The following is a 23848-nucleotide window of genomic DNA, read 5'->3' on the forward strand; positions in this document are numbered from 1 at the left end:
TTTCTTAGTAGAGATGGGGTTTCGCCATGTTGGTCAGGCTGGTCTTGAGCTCCTGGCCTCAAGTGATCCGTCTCCCTCGGCCTCCCAAAATACTGGGATTACAGGTGTGAGCCACCATGCCCAGCCCAGAGATATTCTTTACTCAAAAGGGTCTACATGTATCTACATGATAGACTATTCAACCATAAAAAGGAGTGAAATTCTTATACATGCTAAAACATGGATAAACCTTGAAAACATCACGCTAAGAAACCAGTCAGATGGCCAGGCAGGGTGGCTCACACCTGAAATCCCAGCACTTTGGGAGGCTGAGGCGGTTGGATCACCTGAGGTCGGGAGTTCCAGACCAGCCTGACCAACATGGAGAAACTCCGTCTCTACTAAAAATATACAATTAGCCAGGAGTGGTGGTGCATGCCTGTAATCCCAGCTACTCAGTAGGCTGAGGCAGGAGAATCACTTGAACCTAGGAGACAAACGTTGTAGTGAGGCAAGGTCGTGCCATTGCACTCCAGGTGGGCAACAACAGAGAAAAAACTTCGTCTCAAAAAAAAAAAAGAAAGAAACAGTCAGGAAAGGCCACCTGTTGTTTGATTCCATTTATATGCAATGTCCAGAGTAGATAAATAGAGACAGACAGAAAGCAGATTAGTGGTTGCCTGGGATGGAATGGAAGGTTTGGGGAGCAAGTGATAACAGGTACAGGGCTTCCTTTTGGGGTATTGAAAATGTCCTGGAATTAGTGGTGACTGTCGTATCATTTATACAAAAAACCCACTGGGTGAGCGTCACACCACCTACACAAAAGCCCACTGGGTCACCTTCACAACACCTACACAAAAACCCACTGGGTGACCTTCACACCACCTACACAGAAACCCACTGAGTGACCTTCACACCACCTACACAAAAACCCACTGAGTGACCTTCACACCACCTACACAAAAACCCACTGGGCAAGCATCACACCACCTACATAAAAACCCACTGGGTGACCTTCACACCACCTACATAAAAAAACCACTGAATTGCACACTTTTAAATGGTGAATTATACCTCCATTAAAGAAATAAATTTCGATAGGCATGGTAGCCCATGCCTGTAATCCAAATGCTTTGCGAGGCCAAAGAGGGAGGATCACTTGATGCCAGAAGTTTGAGCTGAGCTTGGGCAAAAAAGCAAGGCTGTGTCTCTACAAAATTTTTTAAAAAAAAGCCAGGTGGCTGGGCTCAATGGCTCACCCTGTAATCCCAGCACGCTGGGAGGCCAAGGCAGGTGGATCACCTGAGGTCAGGAGTTCAAGAACAGCCTGTCCGACAGGGCAAAACCCTGTCTCTACTAAAAATACAAAAATTAGCCAGGTGTGGTGGCACGTGCCTGTAGTCCCAGCTACTTGGGAGGCTGAGGTAGGAGAATCACTTGAACCCGGGAGGCGGAGGTTGCAATGGGCCAAGATCGCGCCATTGCACTCCAGCCTGGGCGACAGAGCAAGACTCCCTCTCAAAATAATAATAATAATAATAAGTCAGGCATAGTGGCATGCACCTGTAGTCCTAGCTACTGGGGAGGCTGAGGCAGGAGAATCATTTGAGCCCAAGAGGTCGAGGCTGCAGTGAGCTATGACTGTGCCCCCGCACCAGCCTGGGTAACAGAGTGAGGCCCCTGTCTCTAAATAAGTAATTTTTTAAAAGTACCTCTCCAAAGTCAACCTATTTTTTAGTGTAGAAGTCAAAGTGCTAACTCAGATCCCAGGGCCCAGCTGATTTGTAAAGTCCCTTCCCTGTACCTCATTTGGCCTCATCTGTCACTCTCCCCTCACTCCCACTGTTTCAGCCTCCATGGTTATCCCACCTATGAATGGGCACAGTAGTGCCCCAGGGCCTTTGCATGTGCTCTAGCTATTCCCTGGTTGGCCTCTTTACCTCCATCAAGTCTTTCCTCAAGTGTCACCTTCTCAGTGAGCTTGGACCACCCTACTTAAAACTGCAAGCCACCCCTATTACAAAGACCTGACTCTTTTCTTTCTATAGCACTTAGGATGGCTTTCTCTAGCACTAGGTTTTATTTATTGTGCCTGTTTTTCCTTGTCTGTCTCTCTCTGTGAAAATGAATGTTCCATGACTGGAGATTATTACTTGTAGTATTCACTGCTGTATTGTCAGAGCCTAGGACAGAGCCCAGATCATGGCGCTCAGTGAATGTCTGCTGGGTAGATGATGGATGGGTAGGAGTGGATAAATGGGTGGGGAAGGGGTAGGTGAATTTGCCTGAGGGCAGAAGAGCACATCAGAGGTGTCTCTTCAGCAGTGAAGCAAACCAGGCCTCAGGCGTCTCACCACCAAAACGTACCAGCCCTCTTGGTGAGCCAAGTACCAATCGATGCCAGCTGCTGGCAGCACAGGGCACACACAGAGAGGGGACAGGACATCACGCAGCCCCTTTCAGGTCCACGGTCCTGTCTTCTCCAGGAGGAAGAAGTCATCTAGCCATCCACCCCTCAGTTATTAACTGAGCACCCATTATGCGCTGGGGACTGAGGAGGGCTTGGCAACCCTGAGACGCACAGTCTAGTGGAAGTACAGGCTTTAACGGGCTCCCTACAGGCAGTGTTTGGAAATCCGAAGAGGCTGGTAGGATGGGCACAATGACTGGGGCTCCAGGCAGGAGGAGACTGGAGTTCGCCTTGTAATAGGCGAGGGTCAAGGGTGCGAAAGTCCTTCATACACAGTGAGGAGCACCTGTCCCCTAGGTGCCTTTTCTGATAAACATGGAAAACCAATGAATGGAACCCCTACACTCCAGCCCACCCCCTAAAAATCCTGATGCCCTGTGTGCAGTTATCTGCTCTTACTGCCTGCCTGGCATCTACTGCTGTTTATTGCAACACGCAATTTTCTCTGGGGGAACTGAACTTCTCCCAATCTCAACCTATGAGCTTCAGCCACAGATGAACCTCCTCCCTCACCCCCTACCTTGGCCCCAAGCCCTGAAAGACATGACCCAGCCCTGGCTGACCCAAGCATCCTATCTCCCTGGGCTCAGTGACTGGCTCAGGAAGAAGCATGTGATCGACCACAACCAATGAGACTCAATCCCATAGCTTTGCAGGAACTATTAGGGGAAAAGAGTAAGACTCTCTGTTCACAGGGGTTGCTGAGGTGACAGGATGATCAGGAAACTGCCAGCTAATAAAGAAACCACCATCAAGAAAACAGAGCTGAGAGTCAGAGACGTTGTTATTCCCAACATTGTCTTGCAAACTCCTAGATCCAGCTATGCCTGGAACCCCATCATGCTTGAAAGTCTTTTTCTAGACTTTTCAGTTTTATGACTCAAAAATCCCCCTCTTCTCTTACTCTAGTTGATTTAAGCTACGTTTCTTCATTTGCAAGACAGTTCCTAACTAATATGATTTATTTCAACCTCTCATTCATTCATGTATTTGTTCATTTACCTACATACATTTACGGAGCATTAACCATTTGCCAAGTTCCCTATGCTTTGCGGGTACAAGCACAAAATGACAAGGTCTGACTGGGCGTGGTGGCTCACGCCTGCAATCCCAGCACTTTGGGAGGCCGAGGTGGGCGGATCACTTGAGGTCAGGACTTTGAGACCCACCTGGCCAACATGGTGAAACCCCATCTCTACTAAAAAGACAAAAATCTTAGCTGGGTGTGGTGGCACACACCTGTAATCCCAGCTCCTCAGGAGGCTGAGGCAGGAGAATCAGCTGAACCCACGAAGTGGAGGTTGCAGTGAGCTGAGATTGTGCCACTGCACTCCAGCCTGGGCGACAGAATGAGACTCCGTTTCAAAAATACAGAAATGTATAAATATATAAATAAATAAAATGACATGGTCGTGGCCGTGTCTCCATGGACCCTAGGATATGATCAGCAGAGAACTACAGGACAGATCATTACCACAGAGAATGATGAATTATTCTAACAAAGGGAGATTCCAGGTAAACAGAAGGCAAGAAGCTCACAAATCATCCAAGACAGAAAATGTTAAATATTGACGGTTGCCTGGCAATGCTATTTCAGGAAAGTGCATTAGGTGGACGTGGTAAATGCCAGGCTTGGCATTCCAGAAAAACAGTGCCATCAGTCCCTGGATGGCATCCCTGGCCTTCCCTGGCCTCTGTGTTCCATCACACCTACCGCTGGGTAAACACCTCATCGTCTTTGAAGCACAGGAATGCACCAGTGGAAAAAACACTCAGACACCTTCCAGGGGAACTGAAGGCCACATATTTTATCCTAATGTAGTCAGAGGCTTCGATGCCTCGGCCAGGACAAGGTCTCCCTAACTGACACCCAGGCCCATCTGTTTCTTGCCAAACAGCTCAACAAACTCTGTTTCTGGAAACTCCGGGAAACTAAATGGCAAGGAAGGTCAAGAAAAGGGTAAGTAAAGCCGGTAGCCGGGTTCAGTATCTCACATCTGTAATCCCAGCTACTCCAGAGGCTGAGGCAGGAGGATCACTTTAGCTCAGGAGCTGGAGGTTGCAGTGAGCTGTGGTCAAGCCGCTGTACTCCAACCTGGGCATCAAAACAAGACCCTGTCTCTTAAAAAAAAAAAAAGAAAGAAAGAAAGAAAAAAGAGAAGAAAAGCCAGTCCTGCTCTTAAGCATCTTCTGCTGTGGTTTCCTAATGGGGAACAGGGCAGGAAGTGATAAGCAAAGTTTAGTGACAACCTGGAAACTGTGGGTTTTGCCAACGAATCCAATGTGCAGAGCAAAAAGCTGTGAGAACACACTGCCCATCCCCTCCTAAGCGGGACACAAGGCGCAGACCAAACCTCATCACCAGCGCCCTCTGGCTTGGATCTTTTCCTCTAAGAGAAGACCTTTCAAAATGCCATCAAGGCCAGGCGCAGTGGCTCATACCTACAATCCCAGCACTTTGGGAGACAGAGGCAGGCGGATTGCTCGAGCTCAGGAGTTTGAAAACATCCTGGGCAACAAAGTGAGACCCTGTCTCTACAAAAATTACAGAAATTAGCTGGGCATGGTGGTGCATGCTTGTAGTCCCTGCTGCTTGGGAGGCTGAGGTTGGAGAATCACTTGAGCCTGGGAGGCAGAGGTTGCAGTGAGCCAAGATCATGTCGCTGCACTCCAGCTTGGGCAGCAGTGTGAGACCCTGTCTCAAAAAAAAAAAAAAAAAAGAAAAAAAGAAAAAAAAGCCATTTTGTATGTATTTATGTATGACTCTTACTATCACTTGTATAAAAGTAAAGTAAACAGAATCAAGTAACCGTAACTACTTGTATGACATGTATCCACCGTTACAGTGATACAGACGCAGACTCTGGAAAAACACACAAGAAACATGGAGAGAGGGAAGCAAGGTGACTGGTGTTGGGAGGAAGGGCTTGGGCCTTTCACTATGGACTGTGGTTCTCAACTGGGAGAATTCTGTCCCCCAAGGGGACGCTTCACAATGCCTGGAGCCATTTTCCATTGTCACCACTGGGAAGAACAGGAAGAAGTACGACTTAGCATCTGGCAGGGAGAGGCCACAGATGCTGGGAAACATCCTACAATGTGCAGGCCAGGCCCTACAACACAGGGACAAAGGATGACCTGTTGGCGAATGTCAGCAGGCTGAGGTGGCCACGTGTGGAGAAGTCCGGCTGTATGAATACCATCTGGTGCAGCTTTAATTATGTTTCACCATATGCAAATACATTACTTCCTACTTTTTAAAGTAAGACCCACCAGGCATGGTGGCTCACACGTGTAATCCCAGCACTTTGGGAGGCCGAGGTGGGTGGACCACTAGAGGCCAGGAGTTTGAGACCAGCCTGGCCAACATGGCTAAACCCCATCTGTACTAAAAATACAAAAAATTGGCTTGGCATGGTGGCGTGTGCCTGTAATCCCAGCTACTCGGACGCTGAGGCAGGAGAATTGCTTGAACCCTGGTGAAACCCCGTCTCTACTAAAAATACAAAACTTAGCTGGGCATGGTAGCGGGCGCCTGTAATCCCAGCTACTCGGGAGGCTGAGGCAGGAGAATCGCTTGAACCCAAGAGGTGGAGATTGCAGTGAGCTGAGATCGTGCCACTTCACTCCAGCCTGGCGAGAGAGCATGACTCCTTCTCAAAAAAAAAAGGAGAGTCTAGGCGCGGTGGCTCATGCCTGTAATCCGAGCACATTCGGAGGCCAAGGCAGGTGGATCACTTGAGGTCAGGAGTTCGAGACCAGCCTGGCGAACATGACAAAAACCCATCTCTACTAAAAATATTAAAATTAACAAAGCATGGTGGTGCGTGTTTGTAATCCCAGCTAATCGGGCGGCTGAGGCAGGAGAATTGCTTAAACTGGGAGGTGGAGGTTGCAGTGAGCTGAGATGGCACCACTGCACTTCAGCCTGGGTGACAGAGCGAGACTTGGTTCCAAAAAACAAAAAAAGAGAGCGTTCATCAGTGCACCCCGGTAAAGTCAAGGTATTGGAGTGTAAGAAGAATGCAATGTACAAGGCAGAATGCAAGGGCATTGGAGCTAGAAGTGATCTTAGGGAACACGGAGTTACAGAAGGGCAACGAGATGCCATTTCTTGCTCAACTCTAGGCCACTGGCACCAGTCACCTGGAGGGCTGCTTGAACATAACTCAGTGGGAAAGAACCCCATGAGTGACTGTGGGTGTCTGCTGTGGGCATGAGGAGGGAGGACAGAGCCCAGTATTTGACATGCTTGGAATCTAACCCCTTCATTTTCCATGTGACAAAATCTAGAGCCAGCGAAGTGAGATGACCAGCTTTGGGGTCACACTGTGGGCTGGCAGTAGCATGTGGCACGTGTCCTGACTCTCAGAAGAACATTCCAGTCCTCTAAGCCAGGGGCTGGCCAAGGATGGCTGAGGTCCACATTTGGCCCACACCTGTTTACACAAGGCCCATGAGCTCAGCATTGATTTCATTTTTTTTATTTTTTTTGAGACAGAGTCTTGTTCTGTTGCCCAGGCTTAGAGTACAGTGGCGTGACCTCAGCTCACTGCGATCTCTGCCTCCCGGGTTCAAACGATTCCCGTACCTCAGCCTCCCAAAAAGCTGGATGACCAGCATCCTCCACCACGCCTGGCTAATTTTTTTTGGTGGGGGAGTTGGGGGCAGGGGGTGGTGGCGGGAAAGGGTCTCACTCTGTTGCCCAGCCAGGAGTGTGTGGCATGATCTTGGCTCACTGCAACTTCTGCCTCCTGGGTTGAAGTGATCCTCCTGCCTCAGCCTCCTGAGTAGCTATGACCACAGGTGCGCACCACCACTTCCAGCTAATTTTTGTACTTCTAGTAGACAGGGTTTCACCATGTTGGCCAGGCTGGTCTCAATCTCCTAGCTTCAAGCAACCCGCCCGTCTCTGCCTCCCAAAGTGCTGAGATTACAGGCATGAGCCCCTGCGCCCAGCCAGATTTCATATTTGTTAAAAGTTAAAAAAAAAATCAAAAGAATATTACACGACACAAGCAAATTCTATAAAATTCAAATTTTGGTGTCTCTAAATACTTTTTTACAGGAACATAGCCACACCCATCGATTTCCATATTATCTAAGGCTGTTTTTGCACTATGCTGGAAGAGACTGGTATTTGTGACAGAGACTATATGGCCCGGAATTCCGAAAGTATTTACAGAAAAAAGTTTCTTTACTCCTACTTTCTGCCAGTCTCTCTCGAAATTTGATGTGCATACACACCACCTAGAGAACTAGTTACAACTCAGATTCAGTTTCGGTGGATCTGGGCTGAGGCCTGAAATTCTGCACTGTTAACAAGCACCAGGTGATGCCATGGCTGCTGGTCCACGGACCATACTTTAGGCAGTGAGGATCCACTCCAGTGTCTCCACATGTTGACCTGAACCAGAAGCAGCAGCACCTAGGGATATGTTAGAAATGCAAATACTCGGGCCCCACCCAGACCTACTAAAACTGAAAATTTGGGTGGGGCCCAGAAAGCTGAGTTTTATAGTAGCAAGCTGTCAGCCAGCACAGTGGCTCACACCTGTAATCCCAGCACTTTGGGAGGCCAAGGCAGGCGGATCACCTGAGGTCAGGAGTTCGAGACCAGCCTGGCCAACATGGTGAAGCACCATCTCTACTAAAGATATTTTAAAAATTAGCTGAGCATGGTTATTGCACGCCTGTAATCCCAGCTACTTGGAGGCTGAGGTGGAAGAATCGCTTGAATCCAGGAGGCGGAGACTGCAGTCAGCCAAGATCGTGCCACAGCAATCCAGCCTAGGTGACAGACTGGGACTTCATCTCAATAAATAAATAAATAATAATAAAATATAATAAGCTCTCCAGGTGATTCTGATGCAAGCTTGAATTTGAACACCATCTCTCCTGCAGTTCCAGACCCTGAGAATGTAAGGCAAAACTAAGAAAATTCAGTGTCAGCATGAACACGCTTTCGCAAATGCTGAAACGGCTGGAGCTTCCTTAGACAGTCCACCTGCAACTCAGCTAAGATGAAGCAGGTGGTAGTTTAACCAAAAAGTTCATATTCGTAAACATGTTTAACTGCTTCACAGAAACTTGCCAGAAAAACATATAATTTGCCAACCTGACCAAGAAGGAATAGTTGTAATGAGCACAACATTACAAAAAGAATGACACAGTTAATAAAAAGAAAGAAAAAACAAACATGGGGCATGATCTGAAGTCATCCTTCACCATTAACTGTTTTTAACTGTGCTTAAAAGGGAATTTCCATAGTCCATCTCTATGTGGTCTCCTGATTTGCGGCCAACTTTGCAAAATGGTAAGTTGCACTATTGTCTAAACTTTTCGAAGCCAGCTAGGCAGGGATAGACCCATTACCATACCCCAGGACGGTAACAGAACCTTCAGTGTAGCATGGATCATAATAGCAAAAAAAACAGGGAACAACCTGTTTTTGCAGGAATGGCAGAAAGGGTAATTCCAGCAGGGCACATCCACACATCAGGCAAGCATCCATCATGAATGCAAATGAAACAAGCTGGGAGTGGTAGTGGTGTACCTGGAGTCCCAACTACTTAGGAAGCTAAAGCAGAAGGATTGCTTGGGCCCAGGGGTTCAAGGCTGCAGTGAGCTATGATCGCACCACAGTACTCCAGCCTGGGGGACAGAGCCAGACCCCATTTCAAAACAAAACAAAACCCCCTAAAAAAACTAAAATGAAGTAGATCAGAATGAATGAACCAAGACTATATATTATTAACTACAGAAAAGAGAACACTATGTACAGTATGATTCCATTTAAATCTCAAGTCTTTTAAATACCTATATGCTTGTCCATTTTCCTCTAAAAGCATATGCAAAACTGTCACTTTGGAAGAGAGGAACTGATGGAAGAGAGGACAATATACTTTTCATTTTATATCTTTCTGTATTTTTTGTTTGTTTGTTTACAATGGATGACAAATATTTGTTCAGCACCTGCTATGCACTGTTCTACATACTGAGGACACAGCAGTCAATAGAAAAGACAAAAATGCCCATCTGGAGCTGACATCCTAGTGGGGAAAAGCAGACAATGAAATAAGTACATTTTATTTTACTTATTTATTTTTTTTACTTTTTTGAGACAGGGTCTTGCTCTGTTGCCCAGACTGGAGTGCCGTGGCTCGATCTCGGCTCACTGCAAACTCTGCCTCCCAGGTTCAAGGGATTCTCATGTCTCAGCCTCCTGAGTAGCTGGGAATATAGGCACGCACCACCATGCCCAGGTAATTTTTTTTTTTTTTTTTTTTTTTTTTTAGCAGAGACAGGGTTTCGCCAGGTTGGCCAGGCTGGTCTCGAGCTCCTGGCCTCAAGTGATCTACCCACCTTGGACTCCCAAAGTGCTGGGATTACAGGCATGAGCCACCGCACCCAGCCCAAAATAAGTAAATTTTAGAGTGTGTTTAGACCATGCCATTTGACATGTGGCCCATGAGACACTGACAGTCCATACTTTGTGACCAGTTGGTGACAAAATAAGGAGGCAGCACCATAATGTAGATCAACTATGGCACCAAGCATGCCATTCGACTCAGCTCACACTTTTTGTCTTGCAAGGCTATCTTAATGCAGGAAGCAGGGGGCACTGGTTTACATTCTGGCACAAGCTGCTTATATCACAGTAAATAGATAACGAATGGTTCCTAAACAGGTTGGCTAGAAGCTGCTAAGTGTGAATAAAATAAAGGAGAATGGAGAAGATGGCAAATGTTTAAACCAAGTGTTCAGGAAGGCCTTGCGGACACAGTGACTTTTTTTTTTTTTTTTTTTAAGACAAGGTCTTGCTCTGTCACCCAGGTTGGAGACCAGTGGCATGATCTTGGCCCACTCCAACTGTCGCCTCCCAGGTTGAAGCAATTCTCTTGCCTCAGCCTCCCAAGTAGCTGGGACTACAGGCATGTGCCATCACACCCAGCTTATTTTTTTGTATTTTTAGTAGAGACTAGGTTTCACCATGTTGGCCAGGCTGGTCTTGAACTCCTGACCTCAGGTGATCCGCCTGCTTTGGCCTCCCAGAGTGCTGGGATTACAAGCATGAGCCACTGCACCTGGGCGACATAGTGACCTTTTAAAAATATTCAGGTACGCAAACAAAATAAAACATCAAACAATGAGGGCCAGGAAAAATGTGGCTTCACTCACCAGGAAGGGCGTGCAGACCCAGGTGAAGGTGCCCATGGCTGACAGGTAGGCAGACTTCTTCAGCACCTTCAGCTCCTCCTGCCTGATGGCCAGCACCTTGTCCTTGAATGCCAGCTCCCAGGCATAAAGCTTTAGCACTTTGATCCCATTGAGAATTTCGTTCATCAGCTTGATCCGATTGTCTTTGCTCTTCATGTGGGCCACCTTGGAAGAGAAGGGCAGTCAACACAGCTGGGGCGACCCTGGCATCAGCCCATCAACATCACCAGCTATTTTTTCATAAACTTTATTATATACTTTGACATGTAAATGTTTTTTATATTGATTTTTTTTTTCTTTTCAATAGAGATGGGGTTTCACTATGCTGCCCAGGCTGGTCTCAAACTCCTGTGCGGGGATTACAGGTGTGAGCCACCACGCTGGGCCTCAACATCACCGTCTATTAAAAATGGGCCTCCTGAGGGTGGGAGAGCTGACCCTGTAATCCCTATGAGCCCTACTCTTGAGCCCCAAGACCACACCAAAAGACCCCGCTATCAAGGAAAAGAAACCCCTTCAAATCATGTTAGGTTAGACATTGGAGAAACACACTCAATTTAGAATCCAGGAATAGAGGCAAGAAAAACCCTTCAGGTGTGCAGAAAAGAAGGGATTCAGTCCCTATTCTGCTGACCCAAACACAGGAGACATGGTGGTGGTGTTTTTCTTCTCTGTTTTCTTATTTTTTCTTTTTTTTTTGTGACAGAGTCTCACTCTGTTGCCCAGGCTGGAGTGCAGTAGCATGATCTCGGCTCACTGCAACCTCTGCCTCCTGGGTTAAAGAGATTCTCTTACCTCAGCCTCCTGAGTAGCTGGGACTATAAATGCCTGCCACCATGTCTGGCTAATTTTTCTATTTTTAGTAGAGATGGGGCTTCACCATGTTGGCCAGGCTGGTTTCGAACTCCTGACTTCAAGTGATCCACCGACCTCGGCCTCCCAGAGTGCTGGGATTACAGGCGTGAGCCACCGCACCCAGCCTGTTTTCTTATTTCTTGTCAGCCCAGTTTTCTTTTTTTTGGAAACAGCATCTCACTCTGGCATCCAGGCTGCAGTGCAGTGGCACAATCAGCTCACTGCAGCCTTGAATTCCTGGGCTCAAGCGATCCTCCCACCTCATCCTCCTTAGTAGCTGGAACCACAGGCACATGCCACCACACCCAGCTCATTTTTGTATTTTTTGTAGAAATGGCACCTTGCTATGTTGCTCAGGCTGGTCTTGCACTCCTGGCCACAAGCCATCCTCCTGCCTCCGCCTCCCAAAGAGCTGGGATTACAGACATGAGCCCCTGTGCCTGGCCCATGGTTGTTAAAATAATGAAATGTTTCTGTACTGGCTAGTACTGGTTCCAAATAGTGGATACTTGTGCAGTGCAGTTGTTAAATATTTTTACTACCACCCAGGATTTTGTGTATACCAGCAACTTTTCTAAGCATTTTACATGTATTCAGACATTAACAATCACAAGAACTCTATCGTTTAGTGCTACAGTCATCCCCGGGTCACAGATGGGAAGAATTTAAGCTACGTGATCTGGAGGCCAGGGACTGAAATGGGTTGAGTCGGGCCACTCAGGGCATCCTACACATCAAGAGACTGAAGGGTGACTCGATCCTAAAGCCCCTGCCTCACCCATCCCACCCAACCCTACCCCGTGAGGCCTCTCCTTCCAATGGGCCCATGTCCTGAAACTCATCTCCCTGTGGTACCAACAGTGCAGCCAAGTGCTCCCATTTGGAATTCCACAGCACACCATAAATATCCATCAACAGAGAGCAGAGAAATAAACCGCACCATCTCCGTTATAGACCAAAAGGCACCAGGTCGGGAGAATGAATTGAAGCTATACGGCACAGCACAGAGAGGTCCCCAAAGCAGGGCGCTAAAAGACAAAAATCATGCTGCCATGTGAACCCATTTAGGTAAAAACAGGTATGGTAATAATATCACACACACACAAAACATATATAATGGCCAGGCATGGTGGCTCATGCCTATAATCCCAACACTTTGGGAGGCCGAGCTGGGTGGATCACCTGAGGTAAGGAGTTCAAGACCAGCCTGGCCAACATGGTGAAGCCTCATCTCTACTAAAAATACAAAAATTAGCTGGGTGTGGTAGCGGGCACCTGTAATCCCAGCTGCGCGGGAGGCTGAGGCAGGAGAACTGCTTGAACCCGGGAGGCAGAGGTTGCAGTGAGCCAAGATCACACCACTGCACTCTAGCCTGGGCAACAAAGTGAGACTCCATCTCAACAAACAAAATAAAACCCACATATATAAAAACAAACCTATACCATTAATCAGGTCTGTATATACATACATAGAAAGTTCTAGAAGGATTTGCTTCTATATATTTGCAGTGGTTGAGAGAGTAGGGAAGGGGGTATCCTCTTTTAATTTATGTACTTTTGTACGATTTAAACTTTTTTTTTTTTTTTTTGAGACAGGATCTCACTCTGTTGCCCAGGCTGGAGTGCAGTGGCACAATCATGGCTCACTACAGCTTCGACCTCCTGGGTTCAGGTGATCCTCATGCTTCAGCCTCCCAAGTAGCTGGGACTACAGGCACGCATCACCACACGCAGCTAACTTTTCCATTTTTGGTAGAGACAGGGTTTCACCATGTTTCCCAGGCTGGTCTTGAACTCCTAAGCTCAGGTGATCCACCCAGCTTGGCCTCCCAAAATGCTGAAATTACAGGGGTGAGCCCAGCTTGATTTGAACTTTTTTATAATAAGAAACCTCACTCTATTATTTGGGTATTTAAACTTTTTAAAATACAAAATATCTCCAAAAATAAAAAGCTGAAAGCTGGGTATGGTGGCTCACACCTGTAATCCCAACACTTTGAGGGGCTGAGGCAACAGGATCACTTAAGCCCAGGAGTTTGAGACCAGCCTGGGCAACACAGCAAGGCCCCATTTTAGAAATTAATTATTTTAATTTAAATAAAGAGATTAACACCATGTCTGGTATAAGGTAAGAGCTAAAAAGAGGGAAAAAAGTAGGGGGTAATTTGTACTCAACTCTTGAAAGCTGAGTCACACATACACATAATAAACAAGACAGTGGGAAACAAAGACTCTCTCGGAGGCTCACAGACCTTCTGATTCCAGTCACTGGCCTACAAGATCTAACCATGTGTCAGGAGCTCTCAATCTTGGCTGCCCAATACAATGGCCTGGGAGCTTTAAAACATCTTGATGGCCAGACCCCACCCACAATAAGTGAATCAGAATCCCAGATATGCGGCCGGGGCATCAGCATTTGTTAAGGCTCCCCAGGTGACTCCAATTGGCAGGCAAGGCTGAGAACCCCAGGGACAGAGCAGAAGGAACTGGACTAAAATCCGCATGGAGAGGGCCCGGCTTGGGGGCCCACGGAGACACATGCGTTACCTGATACATCTTGGTCTTCATTGCCATCACAGCATTGACGGGCACCATGAGGACCATCACCGCCACTCCAGCGAAGACAGAAGGGCCCAGGTTCTAAGGAAGGAAAGGAGACTCTTCATCACTCACCGGACAGGAGAAAACAGGGCCCCTAACAGCTTCCCCGGCTGATCCATCCCACGTGGATGCTGCTGACCAAGTTCAGGTCAAGGTGTGTTACTTTTACCCCACGATAGGGTGTTAAGAGCCTGTGGTTTCATTCCTAAGCATCTCTCCGGGTCCTCCCAATCCCTTGAAGAATAAGCAAGTCCATGCTCCTTTCTCCCAAGCCCTTGGGGCCACATGAGTTTTGCAAATTACAACTTTAGGATTCTAATTTTTTTTTTTTTTTTAGGAGATGAGGTCTCGCTATGTTGCCCGGGCTGCAGTAGAGTGGCTATTTGCATCAGTGATCCTCCTACTTCAGCCTCCAAAGTAGCTGGGACTACAGGTAAGCATTAGGTCTTGCTACATTGCCCAGGCTGGTCTCCAACTCCTGGGCTCCAGCGATCCTCCCAATTCAGCCTCCCAACTAGCTGTGACTAGTCACACCACCATGCCCAGCTAATTTTTTTGGTTTTTTGTAAGGACAAGGTCTCACTATGTTACTCAAACTGGTCTCGATCTCCTGGGCTCAAGTGATCCTCCCAACTCAGCCTCCCAAGTAGCTGTGACTACAGTCACACCACCATGCCCAGCTATTTTTTTGATTTTTTTGTAGAGACAAGGTCTCACTATGTTGCCCAAGCTGGTCTCAAACTCATGGGCTCAAGCGATCTTCCCACCTCTGCCTCCCAAGTAGCTGGGATTACAGGTGCGAGCCATCACACCCAGCTTAGATTTTTAGAAAGGTAATAAGGTAGTAAGTAGAAAAGTGTGAATACGACCACCTGACTGCTTATCCTACTTGAAGGCTGCTTACAAGTTTAGCCCTTGGCTAAGTGTCTGCATACTTACAGGGTTTCCACCATTAACAGAATTGGTAAGAGGGCTCAGTGTGCCTCAACTGTTTGTACAAACAATATGGTTTATGCTGAACACCACTTTCCCTCTGGGAGTCTAGCTTTTGGTATATGCCAAGCAAAGTGTGCTTATGTGACCTGCCCCTAATGCAAACCCGGCACTGAGCTCCTACCAAGCTTCCCTGATTGGCAACATTTCACACACATCATCATCATGGTTGCCAGAGAATTAGTGCACCTGGTGACTCTGCTGGGGACTCCCGGAAGCCTGTACCTGGCTTCCCTTGAACACTGCCCCATGTGTGCCTTAATTCGTTGCAAATTTTGCGGTCTTACCTTATAGCCTTGTGGCCAGGTGCAGTGACTCACACCTGTAATCCCATCACTTTGGGAGGCCAAAGTGGGAAGACAGCTTGAGGGTAGAAGTTCAAGACCAGCCTGGGCAACACAGCGAGACCCCCCCCCCACCCCATTTCTACAAAAAAATAACTTGGCCAGGGATAGAGGCATGCACCTGTAATCCCCAGCTAGATGAGATGACGAAGTGGGAAGATTGCCTGAGGCCAGGAATTTAAGTCTGCAGTGAGCTATGATCGCACCACTGCACTCCAGCCTGGGCAATAGAGCAAGACTCTGTCCCTTAAAAAAAAAAAAAAAAGAACAAAAACACAAGACAGCCCCCACAACAAAGAACTGTCTGGCCCCAAGTATCAACAGTGCTGAGCTCAAGCAACTACCATCTAAAACAAAATGTGATGTTAGACAATTTTCTTAATGTTTCATAAACCAATCCTGAAGGCAGTTCTAAAACAAATGTTCCAAAAATATTTTTCCCATAGTAGCACTTTTGCGAAAGTGGACTCCCCAAGACACCTGCTTGAAAAGACAATTTATTTAGATTTTTCTTTTTCTTCTAGAGATAGGGTCTTGCCTTGTCACCCAGGTAGGGTGCAGTGGTGTGATTCTAGCTCACTGCAGCCTCTGAACTCCTAGGCTCAAGCAATCCTCCTGCCTCAGCCTCCAGGGTAGCTGGGACCACAGGTAGGTACCACCACACCCAGCTAGTTTTTTTTTTTTTTTTTTTTTTGTAGAGACAGGGTCTCACTATGTTGCCCAGGCTGGTCTCAAACTCCTGGCTTCAAGCAATCCTTCCACCTCAGCCTCCCAAAGTGCTAGGATTACAGGCTCATGCCACCTACATCTGCGCCCAGCCTATTAGATAATTAAATTCTGGTGTTTTTTTCTGAGTTCTATTGTTAGAAACACTTTACTCACCTTCTACTCTACAAATGTACAAAAAAAGCAAACTACAGCCAAATAAACCAGTAATTTTTTTCTTCTTCCTTTTTGTTTTAAGACAGAGTCTCGCTCTGTTGCCCACGCTGGTGTGCAGTGGCGCAAACTCAGTTCAATGCAACCTCCGCCTCCCAGATTCAGGCCATTCTCCTGCCTCAGCCACCCAAGTAGTTGAGATTATACGCATACACCACCATGCCTGGCTAATGTTTATATCTTTAGTAGAGACAGGGTTTTTGCCATGTTGGCCAGGCTGGTCTCCTGGCCTCAGATGATCCACCTGCCTCAGCCTCCCAAAGTGTTCAGATCATCACAGGCATGAGCCATTTCTTCCAGCCCTTCTCTTTCAATAACAAATAATGTGAGCTGTGCCCATTATGTACGAAGCCCTGCTGGGGTTGTACCCACGGAAGACACAAAAGTCAGCTGCTGTATGTCTGCAAGTAGCTAACATGTTACCCATCAAAGAGGAGGCAGTACATTGAGCATGCAAAAAAAAAAAAAAACTATTTCAGAAAGTGGGCTGGGCGCTGTGGCTCACGCCTGTAATTCCAACACTTTGGGAGACCACGGAGGGTAGATCACCTGAAGCCAGGAGTTCAAGATCAGCCTAGCCAACATGGTCAAACACCGTCTCTACTAAAAATACAAAAAAAAAAAAAAAATTAGTGGGTGTGGTGGCGTAAGCCTGTAGTCCCAGTTACTCGGGAGACTGAGGCAGGAGAATTGCTTGAACCTGGGCGGCAGACGTTGCAGCGAGCCGAGATGGCACACCGCACTCCAGCCTGGGCAACAGAGTGCGACTCCATGTCAAAACAAAAACAAAACAAAAAAAAACTATTTCAGAAAGTATTATTAGATGAGTTCCTATACTAAAGTTATTGGGATTCAAAATTCAACAGAAGAAGAAGTCCATCTAATTGAGAGGGGATGGGGAATCAATGGAAGTAGCGTTTGTTACAGCCTTGGGGGATGAGCAGGCTTTCATCAATTAGGACGAAGGAAGGAAAGGCACCTGGCAAAGATCCAGAGGTAGCAAAGCACAAGGCATGTGTTGTGCTATGAGCCTCTTTGCTTATCATCATTTTATTTTGGGAACTCTCCCTCTCCACATGGAAGGGCTGTCAATCACATGCCTTCTGCCATGGGAGAGGACATGTGACCCAGGCTGGCCAATCAGAGAACTCTGCCTCCTGGGCCATAGTGATTGGTTCGGGGTGTGAATAGGACCAAGCCAGGCCAATCAGATTGCTCTCTGAGACTGACTCTGGCTGTGCAGAGAAATTATGCCTTGTCTTTTCTCTGGCACCTTTATCTGTCAGGATGCTATCAGCCCAAAGCTACGGAGCCATGTGGGGAAGAACCACTGAGAATGATGACAACTCAGAGAACAGGGCTAGGAAATGATGAAAGAGTGAGTGAAACTGAGTACTGACAACACTGCCTGATGTCCTGGATCAATCCACGCCTGGATCAATCTAGTCCCCAGATTTCTGAGATACAGGCAGTCCCAAAGTTCCCTTTATTTACTTAGGCTACTTTTGTTTTTGTTTTTTTTTCTTTTTGAGACGGAGTTTCGCTCTGGGTTGCCCAGGCTTGGAGTGCAATGGCCCGATCTTGGCTCACCACAACCTCTGCCTCCCAGGTTCAAGCAAATTTCCTGCCTCAGCCTCCCGAGTAGCTGGATTACACGCAAGCACCACCATGCCCAGCTCATTTTGCATTTTTAGTAGACATGGGGTTTCTCCACATTGAGGCTGGTCTTGAACTCCTGACCTCAGGTGATCCACCTGCCTTGGCCTCCCAAAGTGCTGGGATTACAGGCGTGAGCCACCACACCCAGACACTTAGGCTACTTTAAGATAGATTTATATCCTTTGCAACTGAGAGAATCTTGACCACTATAATTAGGGACTAGTGAATAAGTGAATCTGGTTAGTGTTTAGGATTCAAGGGGAGAAATATGATGTGTCCGTTGTAGGGTAATTAATTACTGACACTGTCAAGGAAAGAGAAAATGAAAACGCCATGCCACCAAGGAGAATATCAACCTGACAATTCAGGAAAGGAACAAAATACCGAGGAACTGGTTAACAGGCTGGAAAATAAAATATGAACGACAGCCGGAACTGCCAGGGAGCTATACATGCCATTACCATCAACACCCACTCCCTCAGCCCACTGCCCACACATAGAAGTTCCTCCCTGCATGCAAAGGGAAACGGCGTCAAACACACACCAGCCACAGGAGGTAGAGAGCAAGGATGACTTGCAGGGGGCTGACCAGATCATGTTAATGTACATGGCCAAGTCCATGAACCTCTGAGCGTCCACAGACATGAGGTTGACGATCTCCCCGACCGTGGAGGATTTTCTGGCTGAATTGGTGATCATCAGGGCCTGTGGGACAAAGGAGAGGGAAGGTGGGTGAGTGTGGCAGGTGAAGAGGCCTGACTCTCCCTCCAGACCCACGGAGAGGAAAGAGACTCTCAGGGGCAGATATGCCGCAGATCTCTGCTCCTCCCTCCCGACCTATCTGTCTGTCCGGGACGCCTGTGTCATCTCAAAGCCCACATTCTTATCCATGGTGCTCACTGCCTCGCAACCTTGAACTCATCAATTGGCAAGGGACCCTAGGTGTCCTCGAAACCAGGGCTTCGCATGCTTTAATGTGCACACATGCGGCCGGGTTTTTTGGGGAGAGTGGTTCGGTGGGAGTTGTTTTGGATTCTGCAGGTCTGGGGTGTGGCCTGGGATTCTGCATTTCTTTGCTTCCAGGCTGTGCCAATGCTGCTGGTCTCAGATCCCACTGAAGGACCAAGGGTCTGGGCCAGGGTCTCTAAGCCTTGGCATTCTTGACATCTGGGGCCGGATAATTCTTTGGGGGCTGTCTTGTGCACTGTAGGATGTTTAGCAGCATCCCTGGCCTCGACCCACTACATGCCCTCACCCCCAGTTGGGACAACCAAAATGCCCCCAGATATTGCCAAACATGCCCTGGTGGGGGCAAATCTCCTTAGCCCTCAAACACGGTTGCACACTATCCTCTGGTGAGTTTTAAAAACACTAAGACATTAGCAGGCGTGGTGGCGCATGCCTCTGGTCCCAGCTACGTGGGGGCTCAGGTGGCAGGATCGTTTGAGCCCGGGAGGTGGAGGCTGCAGTGAGCCAAGATCGTGCCACTGCACTCCAGCCTGGGTGACAGAGCGAGAACCTATTGCAAAAAATAAAAATAAATAAAAAATAAAAACGATGACACCTGGGTGCAACCTCAGCAAGCTCAATTTCACTGGTCTGGCGCAACCTAGGTGTCAGGAAGTTTTTTTGTTTTTTGAGACAGGGTCTCATTCTGTCACACAGGCCGAATGCAAGGATGCTATCAGGACTCACTGCAGCCTCCAACTCCAGGCTCAAGTGATTCTTTTAACTCAACCTCCTGAGTAGATGGGACTACAGGTGCACACCACCATACCAGGCTAATTTTTCTTTTATTTTCTGCACAGCCAGGGTCTTGCTATATTCACCAGGCTGGTATTGAAAGTCTGGCCTCAAGTGACTCCCCCACCTTGGTCTCCCAAACTGCTGGGATTACAGCAGGAGCTACAGTGCCTGGCCTGCATCAGTTTAAGTTCCCCAGGTGAGTCGAATTCACAGACAGGCCTGAGAATCACTCCTCTAGTCCATCAAGTACCTGAAAGACTATCTCTTCCTAACCTAGGAGCCAAGCAGTTTCCTTGACCTCAAGACAAAAAAAAAAAAATAATGTATAGGGATCAAGAAGGTAATTTGGTTCCTTTGAAATTGGATATACACAAATGCCTGCTACATACTCTTATCATGCAAGGAATGTGCCACCTGCTCAGTTCAAATTAAGAGTGACAACAGGCTGGGCGTGGTGGCTCATGCCTGAAATCCCAGCACTTTGGGAAGCTGAGGCAGGCGGATCACCTGAGGTCAGCAGTTCAAGATCAGCCTGGCCAACATGGCGAAACCTGTCTCTACTAAAAATACAAAAATTAGCCGGTCGTGGTGGCAGGCGACTGTAGTCCCAGCTACTCAGGAGGCTGAGGCAGAAGAATCGCTTGAACTCAGGAGGCGGAAGTTGCAGTGAGCCAAGATCATGCCACTGCACTCCAGTCTAGGGTGGAGTGAGACTTGGCCTCAAAAAAACGAAAAAAAAAAAAAAATAAGTGACAACAAGCTGAAACACAGAATGTTAACAGCAGAATGAGGATACAGGCCGGGCGCGGTGGGCTCACGCTTGTAATCCCAGCACTTTGGGAGGCCGAGGCGGGCAGATCACGAGGTCAGGAGATCGAGACCATGGTGAAACCCCATCTCTACTAAAAATACAAAAAATTAGCCGGGCGTGGTGGCGGGCGCCTGTAGTCCCAGCTACTCGGAGAGGCTGAGGCAGGAGAATGGCGTGAACCCGGGAGGCGGAGCTTGCAGTGAGCCGAGATTGCGCCACTGCACTCCAGCCTGGGCGACAAGCAAGACTCCATCTCAAAAAAAAAGAAAAAGAATGAGGATCCAAACTTGGATTTCCCCCACATCAAGGGCCACCGATCCAGCTAAGAAACTCAATTACCCACAGCTGATACATAACGACATCTACACATCAACCCTTGAAATCCGCTTTCCTAATGTACAATGCCTGATGCGCACTGTCCCGGCCACCTAAGGTCACGGAAGCTACCATCATCCTACTGCTCCAGAAGCTGGGCTGGAAATCCCCACGCTGGCCCCAGAGTAACCCAGGGCTGCAGGAGGGGATGTGGAAGTCGGGCCACATGCCAATGGCACAGCGCCCCCTACCTTCCGATAGACAGCCCCAATGACAGCGGTCTTGATCCTCATGCCACTGACGAAGCAGATGTGGAAGTACTGGTGCAGCACGAGGGTCTGCAGGCAGGCAGTGATGAACAGCAGCACGGTGTAGAAGTAGCCCTGCAGTCTGGGCCTTCGTGTCATTCACAAACTTGATGAGCAACCTGCAAAGGAGCAAAGAGAGGCCTGGAATGCCTTGTGACACATGGGAGCAGGGAAAAGAGCTTCAGTGTTGGCACTGCAACTTTCTCCTGAGCCAGACGAGCTAGACACTATCACTTCAATTTCATAGATGGAAAAACAAGTCCACAGTGGTGATCTGGCTGTGCAGGTGGCCCAAACTGCTCATAAAAGAGGCCTCTGCCTTGGGTTGTGCACTAATTGCTCTAGCTCTATCTCATCACCAGCAAGTCACCCAAAGGAATTGCATAGGGAACACGAGGTAAAGAGGTAGGAAGGAAAAAGAGAATGAATGTGTAGCCCCCGAGTCACAGAGCAGCAGAGAGCCAGGGAGGAGAGAAGCAACCTCCTTTCTGCCTCCCCGGTTCCTGGTTGCAGTTTTTGTTGTTGTTTGTTTGTTTTATTCTTTGCTTTTTTTTTTTTTTTGAGACAAAGTCTTGCTCTGTCGCCAAGGCTGGAGTTCAGTGATGTGATCTTACCTTGCTGTAACCTCTGCCTCCTGGGTTCAAGCAATTCTTATGCCTCAGCCTCCTGAGTAGCTGGGATTACAGGCATGCGCCACCACGCCCGGCTAATTTTTGTATTTTTAGCAGATGGTTTTGCCATGTTGGCCAGGCTGGTCTTGACCTCCTGACCTCAGGTGATCTTCCTGCCTAGGCCTCCCCAAAGTGCTGGGATTACAGGCAAGAGCCACTGCGCCCAACCCTGATTGCAGTTTTTCATGAGATCTCCTGGCATTTCCTTGCTCTTGGTTTCCCAAGACAGTGCCATATCCTCCCCATTTGGGTTTCAGGGGAGCCTAGTGGGTTTCTGTTACTTGCAAACGAAGTGGTCTTCACTAATATGGTAATAAGTAAAGCATAAAGCAAAGCTAGGCAGTGACCGTGGCTCACATCTGCAATCCCAGCACTTTGGGAGGCCGAGGCAGGAGGATCGCTGAAGTCAGGAGCTCGAGACCAGCCTGACCAACAAAACAAGACCCTGTCTCTATTATTTTCAAAAAGCTAAAGTAAAAATGGAGACATCTGGCTATGAGCCCACTTCAGGACACAGCATGACCCCAGGGTTATGACTGATGCAAATGAAAGATCAAATCCAAGGAGTGAAAATGGAGCCCACCTGGGAGGGAAGGGGGTCTTACTTTAAGATCTGCTGTCCGGAAAACATCATCAGGTGGTGGATGGCCTTAAAGAAGCAGCTCATGAGGAAGTAGGGCCCAAAGGTCTTGTATAACACCTTAAACAGGGAGGGGTTCCACTCCTGTGGGGACTTGACAATCAAAGCCTCCACCTCCTCATTCGCATCCACCTTGGAACTCTCTTTCGGCTGGGCAGGATCCTTGGAGGAGTACACGACCTTCACTGGCTGCCTGGAACACAAGGAGGTGAAGCTGTTGTGGGGTCGGCCAGAGACGCAGCCCCCTACCACAGGGACATGGCCAGGGAATGTCACCCTTCCGGGAAGCAGAGTCAAAGACAACAAGCCCAGGGAGGGAGGCAGCTCAGCACAGTGGTTATAAACACAGGCTCTAGAGCCACCGGCTCAAGTCTGGCTTGCCGCTGGCCAGCTGCGGTGCTTCAGGCAAGGTCCTTAAGCTCTCTGGCCTCCAGTTCCTCCTCTGTGAAATGAGGATAAAAGTAGGACCCTACCTCCAAGATAGGTAAGATTAACGAGTTGAATAAGTTAAAGACTTAGAAAACTGATGCTCCAAAACTGATCTAAGCAATGGCAATCCCCATCAAAAGCCCAGCTGGCTGCCAGGTAGAAATATATGAGCTAACTTCTAAAATTCACATGGAAACTCAAGGACCCAGAACAGCCAGACAATCGTGAAAAATAAGAACCAAGTTGGAGATTCACACTTCCTGATTTCAAAACAATACAAAATAACAATCATGGCTGGGAGTGGTGGTTCACACCTGTAATCCCAGCACTTTGGGAGGCCAAGGCGGGTGGATCACTTAGGGTCAGGAATTTGAGACCAGCCCGACCAACATAGTGAAACCCCATCTCTACTAAACATACAAAAATTAGCCAGGCATGGTGGCAGGTGCCTGTAATCCCAGCTACTTGGGAGGCTGAGGCAGGAGAATTACTTGAACCTGGGGGTGGAGGTTGCCATCAGCCAAGATCACGCCATTGCACTCCAGCCTGGGTGACAGAGCAAAACTCCATCTCAAAAAGAAAGAACAACAATAGGCTGGGCACGGTGGCTCACGCCTGTTATCCCAGCACTATGGGAGGCTCAGGTGGGCAGATCACCGGAGGTCGGGAGGTTCAAGACCAGCCTGACCAACATGGAGAAACCTCATCTCTACTAAAAGTACAAAATTAGCTGGGCATGGTGGCTCATACCTGTAATCCCAGCTACTTGGGAGACTGAGCAGGAGAATCGCTTGAACCCAGGAGGTGGAGGTTGTGGTGAGCTGAGACCACACCATTGCACTCTAGCCTGGGCAAAAAGACTCGG

The 23848-nt window shown here is 48.0% G+C and overlaps 1 protein-coding gene across 1 annotated transcript in view; it reads right to left on the reverse strand.

The window, feature by feature from the left end:
* Positions 1-21311, reverse strand: part of LOC115835835 (multidrug resistance-associated protein 1-like) — a 30899-nt gene extending 9588 nt beyond the window's left edge. The window contains exons 1-3 of the mRNA XM_030815156.1: positions 21187-21311; positions 14075-14167; positions 10634-10837 (exon numbers count right to left, since the gene is read on the reverse strand). Of these exons, the coding sequence (XP_030671016.1) occupies positions 10634-10837; positions 14075-14167; positions 21187-21228 (339 nt within the window). The 5' untranslated portion in view covers positions 21229-21311. The remainder of the gene's footprint in view (positions 1-10633; positions 10838-14074; positions 14168-21186) is intronic.
* Positions 21312-23848: the final 2537 nt, after the last annotated feature.

Source organism: Nomascus leucogenys, chromosome 7b (assembly GCF_006542625.1).
Source record: "Nomascus leucogenys isolate Asia chromosome 7b, Asia_NLE_v1, whole genome shotgun sequence".
NCBI lineage: Eukaryota > Metazoa > Chordata > Mammalia > Primates > Hylobatidae > Nomascus > Nomascus leucogenys.